The 14438-nt window shown below is 41.5% G+C and overlaps 1 protein-coding gene across 2 annotated transcripts in view; it reads right to left on the bottom strand.

Annotated features, from left to right (window-relative positions):
• LOC140479040 (integral membrane protein 2C-like) overlaps positions 1 to 13031 on the bottom strand; it is a 75981-nt gene extending 62950 nt beyond the window's left edge. Inside the window, exon 1 of one of the 2 annotated variants that reach the window (XM_072572830.1) lies at positions 12768 to 13031. In XM_072572830.1, coding sequence (XP_072428931.1) covers positions 12768 to 12860 — 93 coding nt within the window. In that variant the 5' untranslated portion in view covers positions 12861 to 13031. The remainder of the gene's footprint in view (positions 1 to 12767) is intronic. The other variant, XM_072572829.1, reaches the window with a different exon arrangement.
• Positions 13032 to 14438: the final 1407 nt, after the last annotated feature.

The raw sequence follows: 14438 nt of genomic DNA, 5'->3' as shown, positions 1-14438 counted from the left end.
GTATTGATTTCAAACAGATTTAGGAATGCAAACATGGGCATGCACAAGGCACTTTGGGCCATCAAAAGCAGCAGAATTGTAAGTGCATGGACCAGCATGTCCCACTCTACTGTTACCATCAAGACAGGGGACCAATGCTGGTTCACTGAAGAGGGGATGCCAGAAGCAGAACCAGGCATATATAAAAATGGAGTGTCAGTCTGGTGAAGCTACAAAACAGGACTATTTGTATGCCAGACTGTGGAAGCAATTTATAATAAACAGAGTGAAAGGATTCTTCAATCAATGGATCAGATATAAGCTCTGCAGTCCAGCTGCCTCCAGTCATTAATGGTGGTGGACAATGAAACAACAGGAGAATGCAACTTCGTTAACATCAAAGGATGGTGGAGGCAAACACATTAGTGCAAAAGATGAGGTTGAAGCATTTGCAAACATCTTTGGCCTCTGGAGTTGAATGGATCACTTATCTCAGGTTTGTCTTGAAGACCCCAGCGATGCCAGTCCTCAGACAATTTGACTCACTGTACATGATTCAATAAATCTGAGTGTATTGGATACACCAAGGCTCTGGGCCTGACAACACTGGCAATAGTACTGAAGATTTATGCTCCTGAACTAGTTGCCACCCTAGCCAAGATGTAACTCCAGTGTAACTCCAGTCCTGGCATCTTCCCACCAATGTGCAATATTGCCCAGCTTAGTCCTTAAAATAAAGGACAAATCAAATCCATTCAATTACTGACTCATCAGGCTACTCACATTCATCAGTGATTGAAGGGATTGTCAATATTCCTATCAAGCAGAAGTTGCTTAGCAAGAAACTGTCACCAATGCTCAGTTTGGGTTTAGCTTGAGCCACTCAGCCCTTGACCTCATTTCAGTTTTAGTCCAAACATGGACAGAAGAGCTGAACTCCAAAGGTGAGGCGAGAGTGACTCCCTCTGACATCAAGGCCTAATTTGACCTAGAGTGACATCAAGGAGCTCTAAGGAAACTGGAATGAACGGGAATCAGTGAAAACTCTCTGTTGGTTGAAAACCTGTTAAGGACAAGGGAAGGTGGTCGTAGTTTTTGGAGATCAATCATCTTAAACACAAGACATGACTGCAGGGATTCCTCAGGATAATGTCCTAGGCGCAATCATTTCCAGCTATTTCATCAATTCCCCTCATTCCATTAGGAGGTCTGTAGTGGAGATGTTCACTGATGATTGCACAACATTTAGCACTAATTGCAACTTCTGAGATACCAAAGTCATCCCTATCAAAGTCTGGACAACATCCAAGCTTGGGCCAACAAGTGACAACTAAAATTCTCACAACATAAAAGTAGCAGACAATGAGCCCCAGTACCTTCAGCATTCAGTCCCTCCAAACTAAGGCACAGTGTGTATCATCTACCAAATGTACTGCAATAACTCACTAAGGTTCCTTTAGCAAAACCTTACAAATCCACAATCACTTCCACCTTGGAGAATAAGGGCAGCAGAAGTAGTGCTGCTGAACCAGGTGAACCTCCTGCAAGTTCCCTTCTGAGGCAAACACTATCCTGACTTGGAACTAGATCCTTCACTGTCACTGGCCAAAATCCTGGCACTTCCACCCCTAACAACACTATGAGTGTACCTACTCATGGACTGCAGCAGTTCAGGAATGCAGCTCACCACCAATATGTTAAGGATAATTTTAAATGAGTGATAAATGCCAGTCTAGCCAACAATACCCATGTTGCATAAAAAAAATTAGAAACCGCTAGATCAGAAACATACAAAAATCAAATTATGGCAGATTTCAGTGTACGTCAAAGCATTTTCTCCTTCTTCATCCCAAATCTTTACCTTTCTCATTGGATATGATTGCTGGGATGGTGACCATACTTTAGTATGTCAGCCAAGTGATATCATTCAAACATGTTATCTTGCATCTTAACTGTAGCACAGTATCAATTATAAAGGACTTCACAGCCACGTCTGAAATTGTTCTTTTTGGCTTTAGATATCTATGTCCAAAAGAGCCCACTGATTGGTGATCAGTACCATGCATCCTAGGCAACTTTTCCTATCCTGACATAAGGATGAGGTAGCCAAATTTAACCCTATTCCTGCAAAGTTGCAATCATCAATCTCAATAAAAATCAGGCATCAATATGGAAATCTTACTATTTTCCACGGTACTAGTATGTGCTCAATAATCTGAGTTATCAGAAGCCAATATGATTCTTGCATTTACACAACATGAACATTATCGGCATTGATCCATTGGGTGTGTTCAAAACTGGTCCATACATCAAAAAGCTTGGAAGACCACTGTTTCTGGATACTGATTAAGTGTAAGAATTCTTTATGATTAAATTGGCTGAAACGGAAGCTGTTCATCAAGAGTTGCATTTCTTATTTTGCAACCTGGCTACACATCGTTAAAAGTATCACATTAACTCACATTTATTAATTACAAACAGGCCTCATCAGATTTGCAGAACCATTACTAAAAAAACATTCTCGAGAAACAACAGTTTTATTTGAATGCCCTAATCATGAGGAAACTAATATGCATTGCAGTAGTGTCCTGATCGATTGGGTTATTTCAGATTAACAGCATATAACATAGTGCAGCTGTCTCTTATAGATAATCCAGTCAGCTATAAAAGTCTTGTTCTGAATCTTCTTCAAAGAATTACAATGTACCAAACTTTTTAGTCTAGTTAAGTCATTACTTTTCTTTCACTATTCTCTCCCCCAGAAGCTTGCAAACCAACTGAAGACTGCAGTTACATTTGACACATGGTGATTGTACACCTTCGAGGCATATATTATGGTTGATATAAAGCAGTGTATTCACAGTTTTTAAAACAGTTCTTTTCAAAGTCCCAATGGCTCGCAGGTGACTTTGACAGTTTTAAGTGTTCCACTATTATCCTTCTTAGAATTAAAGCAGACTTTGACAAAATTATAACACAGACATAGAATCCCTACAGTTCAGGCCATTTGGCCCAACAAGTCCGCACCAACTCTTGGAACAGTAACCCATCCAGACCCATTCCCCTACCCTATTACTCTACATTTCCCCTGATTAACCCATCTCACCTACATATCCGTGAACACTATGGGCAATTTAGCATGGCCAATTCACCTAACCTGCTCATCTTTGGATTGTGGGAGGAAACCGGAGCACCCGGAGCAAACCCACACAGATATAGGGAGAATGTGCAAACCCCACACAATCGTCAGAGACTGGAATTGAACCTGGATCCCAGGCATTGTGATAACTACTGGATTACTGTGTCACCCGAACAAAATTGACCACACCATCCCTGCCAGCACGTCTCTCTGTGGCATCCACCCAGCTGAGTGGGATGGCTTTCATGTGGTTATATTCTCACTTCCATCGTAGTGACTGAATTAACTTCAAAGACCTCTCTTTCCACTTCAGCATCATTACTCCTGATGTCGTCCAAGGGATCATTCTTAGTTCCCAGCCATTTTTCACCTACATGCTACACCTCCAAAACATCATCCAGAATTGCAGCTTCAATTTCCACACATAAGCAGATGACTCCAATCTTCAACTCACCACCATTTTTCTCAAACCCTCTCTCGCTAAATCGTCAGGGTGTTGTCTGCCATCAAGTACTGAAATAGCAGAAATTTCCTCCATATTAAATTGAGAAGAACAAACTCCAGTCCTGAGCCACCAAATTCTTCCCTCTCCCTGATAACTAAGGTTGAACAAAATCGTTCACAACTTTGGTACTTTACATGACCCAAAGATGCGTAACTAGCCAAGCAACCACATTCAAGCCACAAACTAGACTACTTCTACCTCAGTAATATCATCAATCCACCACAATTTAACTGCTGCTCATCGATGCCTTTGCTACCTCTGGACTTGAGTATTTCAACTCAACCCTGGCCACTGTTCATAATCTGATGTTTATGCAAGACTCTGCATACTATATATTAATCAACATTAAATTCAATGCATCTATTATCCTTATGTCTACTGATGTACATAAACTCCTTAATTAAGGGAGTCAGTTAGCTCAGTTGGCTGGACAGCTGGTTTGTGTGACAGCAGAGTGTCGCCAACAGCATGGGGTCAATTCCTGCACTGGCTGAGGTTATCATCCAGGTCCCACCTCCTCAACCTTGCCCATTGCCCTCTGGGATTATGGCAACTTTATTTTTTAGTTAAGCAACACTTCAATTTGAATATTTTTGTCCTTGTTTCACATTCACCCTTGTAACTTCTCCCAGCTCTACAAATCTCTCCATATCTGCACTCCACCAACTCTGGCCTTTCCACACTGCCAGCTTAAACCATTCCACAACTGCAAGCCATGCTTTATGCTGCCAAGGGCTTAAGCATTGGAAATTCCCTTCCTAAAAACTCTCCATTGCTATCACTCTACTCCTTCCCCTTTTTAAAAACAGATCAAACCATTGCCTATAATCTCCCTTCCACGGATTGGGGGGGTGGGGAGGGTTTGCGGGGGGTGCAGAGGTGGATGTTAGGCATTTGACATGTCATTAACAGGGAAACAAAAAAAAGACTAAATCAAGTTTCAAAGAAAAAATGCTCAGTGTTTCAAATGATAATGGAAATTGAGGATTTTTTTTGATTTAACAAGATATTCAATCCCATCACAGCAAAGTATATTGTATAAAAATCCATCAGTGTCCAGCACAAGGTTCATATCCTTTAGGAACAAAGAGAAAATCAAAGTACATTACAGCTGGTTCACTACTTTCTCAAGGCAACCAGGAATGGATCATAGATGATGTCTTTGCTGATAATATAAAATTCTTTGGATGTTGGTAAAGCACAACATCTATTGGTAAAGTTACACACAATAATTAAGAGGCCAGGATTTCGATACAAAGGCCTTTAGATAACTGCCTTAAAGAAGAACCGTGCATATTTGGGACAATGAATTCTTCCTTTTTATTTTCAGTTTTCTTTGTCCATCATAGAGCTCCTCAGCTATTGTTAAGGGGAAAAAGTCAGACTCAATATTAGTACTCACCTCTAGGTCAGAAAGTTGGGAGCTGAAGCCTCACTCCAAAGACAAAATCTAAGCACATCCTCTAGCACTCCATGGAGGGACTATTGCACTGTCAGGAGTCCTGTCTTTCAGTTACTGAACTGAAAGCTCCTTGATTTTTTAAATGATCACAAAAGATCCCCTGTCTTCAGTTGACAAGAAGCTGGGAAATTTTCCCACATAGTTGACTCAATTGTTATCCCAACTAACACCATTAAAAGAACTTCTAATCAAAGATCATTAACCTGAAACATAATCACTGTTTCCTCTCTGCAAACGCTGCATGATGTTCTGACTGATTATCAGCAGTTTCTGATTTTAGACCATAAGCCTGTAAGATATGGGAGTAGAATTAGGCCATTCGACCCATCAAATCTGCTCCACCATTCGATCATGGCTGCTATGTTTCTCAACATCATTCGCATGCCTTCTTTCTTGCCTTGATCTCCTTACTAATCAAGAACTGATCCTTCTCTACCTTAAAGAATTCAATGACCTGACCTCCACAGCATTCTGCAGCAATGAGTTTCACAGATACACCACTCTCTGGCTGAACAATTACTCCTCATCTCAGTTCTAAATGGTTGTCCCTTTACTCGGAGGCTGTGCCCTCAGGTCCTAGTCTCTCCTAATCATGGAGACATCTTCGCCACATCTGCTCTATTCGGGGCTCTCAGTATTCTGTCAGTCTCAGTGAGATCACTCCAATCCTTCAAAGCTCCATTGAGTACAGGCCCAGAGTCCTCCACTACTCCTCATACGATAGGCCCTTCACCCCTGGGATCATTCTCGTAAACCAAGGCTAGCACATCTGCCCTTAGATTCGATGCCCAAAACCTCTCACAATATTCCAAATGCAGTCTGACCAAAGCCTTATACAGCCTCAGCAGTACATCCTTGCTCTTGTATTCCAGCCTGCATAACTGCCACTGAATCCGCACATTAACCTTAAGGGAATCCTGAACTAGAACTCCTAAGTCCCTTTGTGATTCAGATTTTCAAAGCCTTTCCCTATTTAAAAAATAGTCTATACCTCTATTCTTCTTGCTAAAGCACATAACATCATACTATCCCACATTGTATTCCATCTGCTACTTCTTCGCCCACTCCCCTAGACTGGAAAAATACTTCTGCAGCCTCCCCCCTTCTTCAACACTATCTGTCCCTCCACCCATCTTTGTGTCATCTGCAAACTTAGCAATAATGCCCTCAGTGCCTTCATCCAGATGTTTAAATGTATAACATGAATAGTTGTGGTTGCAGCACTGAACTCTGTAAAACTCCACTAACCACCAGCTGCCGTCCTGAAAAAGACCCCTTTATCCCCACTCTCTGCCTTCTGCCAGTCAGCCAATCCTCTAGCCATGTTAGTATCTTTCTCCTAACACTATGGGTTCTTATATTATTAGCACCTGTGTGGCACCTTGTCAAAGGCCTTCCAGAAATCCAAACAGATGCTGGCTCTCCTTTGTCTAACTTACACGTTATTTCTTCAAAGAATTCTAACAGATATGACCTCCCCTTGACAAAACCGTGCTGACTCAGCCCTGTTCTACCATGTACTTCCAAGTACTCCGTAATCTCATCCTTAATGATGGAGTCTAAAATCTTACCAATAACTGACATGGGACTAAAATAAAGGATAAAAGCAAATTATTGCAGATGCTGGAATCTGAAACCAAAAGAGAAAATGCTGGAAAATGTCAGCAGGCCTGGCAACATCTGTAAGGAGAGAAAAGAGCTGATGTTTCAAATCTAACTGACGCTTTGTCAAAGCTGGACAAAGCTTTTGTCCCTTTGACAAAGGGTCAGTTACTCAAAACGTCAGCTCTCTTCTCTCCTTACAGATACTGCCAGACCTACTGACATGGGACTGACTGGCCTATAGCCTCCTTTCTTCAGTCTCCTTCCCTTCTTAAATGGGGGTGTTACATTAATTTTCTTCCAATACTCTGTGACCCTCCATGACTCCAATGATTCCTGAAAAATCACCACTAATGCTCTAAAATTTCCTCAGCTATCTTCTTCTGGAACTCTGGGGTGGAGCCCATCTAGTCTGGGTGATTTATAAACCTTCAGACTTTTCAGCCTGCCCCAGCACTTTCTCCTTAGTGATGACTACTACATTCACTCTGCCCCCTGACTCTCGAAGTTCTGGTAATCTACTGGTGTTTCCACCATGAAGACTGATGCAAACTACCTATTCCGTTCCTCCATCATTTCTTTGTTCCCCATTACTACTTCTCCAGCCTCATTTTCCAGCGATCCAATATCCACTCTCTCATCTTTCATAGCTCTAAAAATACTCTTGCAATCTTCTTTTATATTACTAGCTAGCTTACCTTCATATTTCATCTCTGCCCTTACTGTTTTGTCAGTTATCCTCTGCTGGTTTTTAAAGGTTTCCCAATACTTTGTCCTCCCTTTGACCTTAACCACATTGTATGCTTTTTCTTTTGTTTTCATGTAGTCCCTGACTTTCCTTGTCAGCCATAGTTGTCCTCCCCTTAATATGTTTCCTCTTGGGATGAATTTCTGTTGTACCTCCCTAACGATCTCCAGAAACCCCAACTGTCTTCCCTGCTAGGCTTCCCATCCAATGACCCTCTGGCCAGCTCCTCTCTTATATCTTTATCATTGCCCTTACTCAACTGTAATACCATTGCACTTGATCCCAACTTCTCCCTATCAAACTGCAGGGTGAATCCTATCATATCATAATCACTGCCCCCTGAGATGTTCGTCACCTTAAGCTCACTAATCAAGTATGCCTCATTACACATCACCAAATCCAAAACTGCCTGTTCCCTAATGGGTTCTACCACAAGTTGCGTCAAAAAAAACAGCTTGTACACATTCAAATAATTCCTTTCATTTGGATCTGCTACCAATCTGCTTACGCCAATCCACCTGCATATTGAATTCCCACAAGATTATTGTGGGACTGTTCTATCTCCTGATTTATTTTCTGCCCTACATCCTGATTACTGCAACAAGGCCTGCACTAATTACCATCAAGATCTTTTTCCCTTTGTGATTCCTTAACTCTACCCACCCAAATTCAATGCCTTCTGACTCTATATCACTTCTTGCTACTGATCTAATTTCATTTCTTATGCACAAGGGAACCCCACCACCTCTGCCCATCTGCCTGTCCTTTCAATAGGGTGCGCATCTTGGATATTCAGTTCCTAGCCTGATCTCCTTGCAGCCATGTCTCTATGATAATAGAATAAATTATCTAATCATTGTTGTTTGTGTGTTGTTGTGGGCAAATTGAATAAAATGCTTGCAACATTATAATAGTAACTACCCTTTAAAATTACTTGATCGGTTGTTAATAACTATGGGATACCCTACAAGGTAATAATTCTTATGAATTTCTCTTTATTTATAAGTTGGATTTCTAGTCTAAAGAAAACTCATATTGGCAAATTAAAATTACTGTCACAGCCACCATCACAGACTTTATCAGGAAGTATGTGGAGGGCTGCATACCGAGGAAGTCAATCTGGGTGTTCCCCAGCAGGAAACCCTGGATGAATCAGGACATACAGAAACTGCTAAATACCAGTGTGAGGCCTTCAGTATAGGAGACCCACTCAAATATAAGGAATCCAAGTATGACCTTCGCAGAGCCGTTAAGACAGCCAAGGACCAATACCGATCCAAACTAGAGACTCAGACAGACACACGGTGACTATGGCAAAGACTGAATGACATCACAGGTTCTAAAAAGATGCACTGCAAGATAGCAGATGATGACACACCCCTCCCAGATTGTCTCAATGCCTTCTATGCTCGCTTTGAGCAGAATTTCGGCAAGAGGTAACACCTATTCCAACAAGTCCTGATGAACCGATCCCAACAATCACTGCATCAGAGGTCAGATCAGTTTTCCTTCGTGTGAATCCAAGGAAGGCGATGGGACCAGACTGAGTACCAGGCCGTGCACTCAGAGCATACGCAGATCAATTGGCAGAGGTGTTCTCAGACATCTTCAACCTCTCCCTGCAGCAGGCCACTGTCCCTGTCTGTTTCAAGAGGGCCAATATCATCCCTGTACCTAAGAAGGCTCACGCAGCATGTCCCAATGACTACCACCCAGTGACCCTAACTTCCGTGCTTTGAAAGGTTGATCATGGCATTAATCAACTCCAGCCTCACTACTCTTGACCCACTCCAGTTTGCCTATCAGACAATCAGATCCATGTCAGATGCTATATCACTTGCCCTTCACTCCTCCCTAGAACATCTTGACACCAAGAACAGCTATGTAAGAATCCTACTCATTGACTACAGTTCAACCTTCAACACTATTATCTTCTTGAGACTGATTACTAAACTTAGTGATCTTGGACTAAGCCCCACTCTCTGCAACTGGATCCTCAGTTTCCTGACCCACAGGCCACAATCAGTGAAGATTGGGGACAATATTTCATCCTCACTAACACTCAACACTGGAGCCCCCCAGGAGTGTCTTCTCTGCCCACTACTGTACTCACTGTATACCCATGATCATGTTGCCAAATACCAGACTAATGCTATTTACAAGTTTGCTGATGACACCACCATAGTCAGTCGAATCTCAGATGGGGACAAAGCAGACTACAGACGGGAGGTAGAAGACCTGGAAAAATGGTGCACTGAGAACAACCTATCTCTCAATGCCAGCAAAACCAAGGAACTCATTATTGACTTTCAGCAGGATGTTACTCATGACCCCTACACATTAAAGCACAGAGGTGGAACAAGTGGAGAGTGTCAAGCTCCTGGAAGTGGTCATCAACAACAAGCTTTCTTGGACTCTTCATGTGGATGCACTGGTTACAAAGGCCCAACAATGTCTCTTCTTCCTCAGGCAGCTGAGAAAATTTGGCATGACAGTGAATACCCTTGCCAACTTTTATACGTGCGCCATCGATAGCATTCTGTCTGGATGCATCACTACCTGATAATGGCAACTGTACCATTAAAGATCAGAGACGGCAACACAGAGTGGTGAACTCGGCCTGGACAACTCCAAGGGCAACCTCCCATCTATAGAATCCATCTACCGGGCCCACTGTCAAGGAAAGGCCACCAGCATTCTCAAAGATCCATCCCACCCTGGCAATGCTTTTCTACAACCTCTACCATCGGGGAGAAGGTACAGAAGCCTGAACACATGCACCAGCTGGTTTCAAAACTGTTTCTACCCTAATGTTGTTAGAATACTAATAGATTCACAAACCCTTAGCATTCGCCTGTACTTTTGTTTTGGTTTTTGCCACGTTTAACTATTATTTACTTATCTACGCTATTTAACTATGTGATCTGCCTGTATTGCTCACAAGACAAAGCTTTTCACTGTGCCTCGGTACTCATGACAATTCAATTCAATTCAATATATTGATTTGAACCAATACAAATTTCCTATCTCATCACAATGAAATAATTTTTTTTTCAACACATTACTAATGTTGCAGATAAGCAAAGCAAAACTAATAACTTTCAGAGGTCACCGGGAGAAACCATTTAGTATGGGTTATGGCCACTTTGACAACACCTTATCTACTGGAATCATAACTGAATAAGATTGGATTTTCCTTTACAGGAATGTATTCCTTCACTATCTAATTATCTAACGTGTCATCTAAAACAGTAAGACAATAAGGACTACTCCAGTGCTGAGAAAAATGGGTTCATTACAGTCAATGAGGAAGTGTTACAACTTGTCTCCTCATATAGAAAATTGAATCATAGGATTATCACACCATCAAAGTGGCCATTCAGCCAATTGAGTCTGTGTCTGCTCTCTCATAGAGCAATACTCTAGTAGTTGGCACTACTCTCATGCCCTTTGTGGTCCCATGATCCTTTTCGAGGTACTATTTAAAAATTGATTATTTTTTTAACAGCTAGATATGAAGCTGTCCCCACCAGACTCTCAGGCCAGGCATTCTAAATCCTAACCATTCACTGCATAAAAACACATCTTATCACTTTTCATTCTTTTCCTGATCAGCTTAAGTCAATATTTTCTGGTTTTCCTCTCAAACTTCTGTTCTGAGAACAGTCCTAACTTCTCCAATTTATTCAACTAACTGAAATCCCTCATTCATCGAATCATTTCCATAATCTTTTTCTGCATCCTCTCAAAAGTCTTCACATCCTTCTTAAAGAATGGAGCCCAAAGTTGGCAAAATATTCCCATTAAGGCCAAATCAATGTTTTGTGAAGATTTGTCATAACCTGAGAAATGCTGAAAATTACTGCCTTTGGGCTTTATTAATTCCATTGATAAATCAACAAAATAACTGAGCAGTGCAGTGAGAATATATTCAGTTCGGATATTTGCATCTGAATTACTCAATTTGGATACGTGGTTTTGGATTTCAATATCATGAAGAAAAGCATTGGCAAAGTACAAGTCTCTATCCTAATTGACAATCACCAATTCTGCAATTCAGACCAAAAGTTTTTCTTTTAAACATCAAACATTTCTGCTGTGCAGTTATTTTAAATGGAAAACAACTATAAAACATTGCAGGTTTTGAAAACAAAATGATGAAGCAATTGTTTGTGTTTTGGTAAGCTTTTGAATCAAAATGCTTTCCAACTGCTGTAGAATTTGCTTTTGCTGGAGAAACTCAGGAGGTCTGGCACCATCTATGGAGAAAAAGCAGAGCTAACTTTTCGGGTCCAGTGACTTGTTCAGAACTGATTTTGTTATTCAGTGTGGACTTGTTGGGCCGAAAGGCCTGATTCCACACTGTAAATAATCTAATCTAATCTGTTTTTGTTTTAGTTTCAGATTTGTTCCAGCATTAGCAGTTCTTTATCTTCTGCAAGTTGAATAGTTGGTCATGTTGTTGGCTTTCTGCATAATCATCACGAAAGGCATTTATTTTTAAACAACTGAATAAGTTTGTACTTGGCCATTAATTTAACAAGTAGGATTTTTTTAAAAAAAAGGTTGAACAGGAATGAACGTTCTCCAATATTGCCGAGCGGAGAAGCGAATGGGGTATCAAAACTATTATGATCTCTGTCGTGCTAAAACCCAAGCTACTTCAAATAAAAGCAAAATGTTGCGGATGCTGGAGATCTGAAATAAAATCAGGAAGTGCCATTTCTGAAGAAGAGTCATCGCACTCGAAACCTTAACTATTAGTTCTCTCTCCGCAGATGCTGGCAGGACTGCTGAGATCTCCAGCACATCCTGATTCTATTTCCGACACACTGAGGGGAAAGAAAAGGGTTTGTTTTATATAAAAATGCAGCAGCAATTTCCTACAGGAAAAAAAAAGCATTCGCGTAGGGATATTTTTATATTGATATTCCAGCCATCGAAATTCACCCTGTTGTGCATTAACTAAAATGTTTCCAAGTAAACAAAACTAACAAAGGCTTTTGGTGCGGGGGGAGGGGGAGGGGGAGGGGGTGGGGGTGGGGGGTTTGAGTGTGTGCAGGCAGCACAACCAAAATCAATGTTGAATTGCTCCAGCACAACCCCATTGCCAATAATGCAGAAGGCAAAGCGAGATACACTGTCACTGCGATTCATGCCCCTTCTCTTTGGTTGTTTGTCGGCTGATTTTTTTTTGTAGTCTAATGCAAATTAAAGGCTCAGCTCGGAGCTGTCACTCCACGGACACATTTGGAGCTACAACCCGGAGAGAGCGATGTTTACAGCAGTGACGCGATTGATATGTCATTGCACAACATTAAAAGCGACTCACATCTTGGGGGATGAGGATCTCGGTTTTATCCGCTTCACTTTCTGCCTTTTCCGGCTTCTGCCCCAGAGCTGCAGGGAGAGAGATTTTCACCATTTTTTTTCTGGTTTGCGGGATGGGAATCTATTAACCACCCAGTCTTTCCTCGTCAAACCTCAAAATAAAGAAAGGGCATGAAATATGTCGGTAGCTGTCTGCGCTTCCTGCTTCTGATCTGTACTGTCGGATTTCCCAACATCGGTTTCCGGAAATTTCAGGGATTGTGCGCGTGTGTGTAAAGGGAACGCCTTTTATGTTCATTTTCTTAAGTAGGCGTGAGAATGAACGGAAGGATTAGGGTGATCCTTAAAAGGATGTTGATGTATTAACTTGCTTTCCTCCAGTTAGTTGATTACACAGCAAGACATTTCAATGCTGTAAATTAATTGATTGCAAATTTCATCTTTGCTACAATCCACTTAATTTTCGACACCATAACACATCATCAAACAAAGTGCATCCTGTAGAGAAAGTGAGGTCTGCAGACGCTGGAGATCAGAGTCGAGAGTGTGGTGCTGGAAAAGCACAGCAGGTCAGGCAGCATCCGAGGAGCAGGAAAATCGACGTCTCGGGCATAGCTCTTTCATGAGGATTTGCGCAAGGGAAATCATGTCTCATACATTGGATTAAGTACTTTTGAGGAAGTAAGCAAGAAGATTGAAGGAAGTAAAACAGGAGACATTGTTTACGTGGACTTTGGTAATGCCTTTGATCAGGTTCCGCACAGTATATGGATCAGAATCATAGAAGCCCCGCTGTGTGGAAATAAGCTATTTGACCCACCGAGTCCACACCGACGCCCCAAAGACCATCCCACCCAGACCTACACCCCTACCCTATCCCTATAACCCTGCATTGCCCATGGCTAATCCACCTAACCTGCACATCCCTACACTTTAGAGGCAATTTATTGTAGCCAACCCATTTGTAAAATTAGATTACATGGGGTTCAGGATGAGTTTGTCAATGGGATACAATATTGGCTTGACAGTAGGAGACAGGTGATGGCAGTGGAGGGCTGTTTCTCAAACTGGAGGCCTCTGACCAGCAGAGATCGGTACTATGTCCAATTTTACTTTACATTTATATAAACAATTTGGATGAGAATAAAGGTTAGTAAGTTTGCAGAAGACAAAAAAAATTACTGGTAGATAGTGAAGGTTATCTAAGCATACAAAGAGATCATGATCAATTGGGTCAATGGACTGAGAAGTGGCAGATGTGAGCTATTGCATTTTGGTAAAACAAACAAGGACAGGACCTACACAACTAATGATAGAGCCCTGGGTAGTATGGTAGAACAGAGAGACCTAAGGGTTCAGTTACATAATTCTTAGAAATTTGCATAACAGGTAGGGTGATTAAGGAAGTGTTTAACACATTCACCTTCGTTGCTCAGACCTTTGAGTATATGAGATGGGAACATCATGTTTAGGTTGTACAAGATGTTGGTGAGGCCTCTTCTGGAGTATTGTGTGCAGTTCTGTACACTCTGTTATGGGAAGAATAGTATTACATTTGTAAATCTTTTCTGAATCCTCTTCAGAATGTTGCTGGGAATGGAGGGTTTGAGTTATAAAAATAGGCTGGAACTTTTTACACTGGGATGGAGGAGATCGAGGTCAGAGTCAAAAA

Source organism: Chiloscyllium punctatum, chromosome 6, assembly GCF_047496795.1.
Source record: "Chiloscyllium punctatum isolate Juve2018m chromosome 6, sChiPun1.3, whole genome shotgun sequence".
In the NCBI taxonomy this organism is placed as follows: domain Eukaryota; kingdom Metazoa; phylum Chordata; class Chondrichthyes; order Orectolobiformes; family Hemiscylliidae; genus Chiloscyllium; species Chiloscyllium punctatum.
Note: the sequence above shows the minus strand (reverse complement) of the source record. Positions and strands in the feature narration are given on the sequence as shown.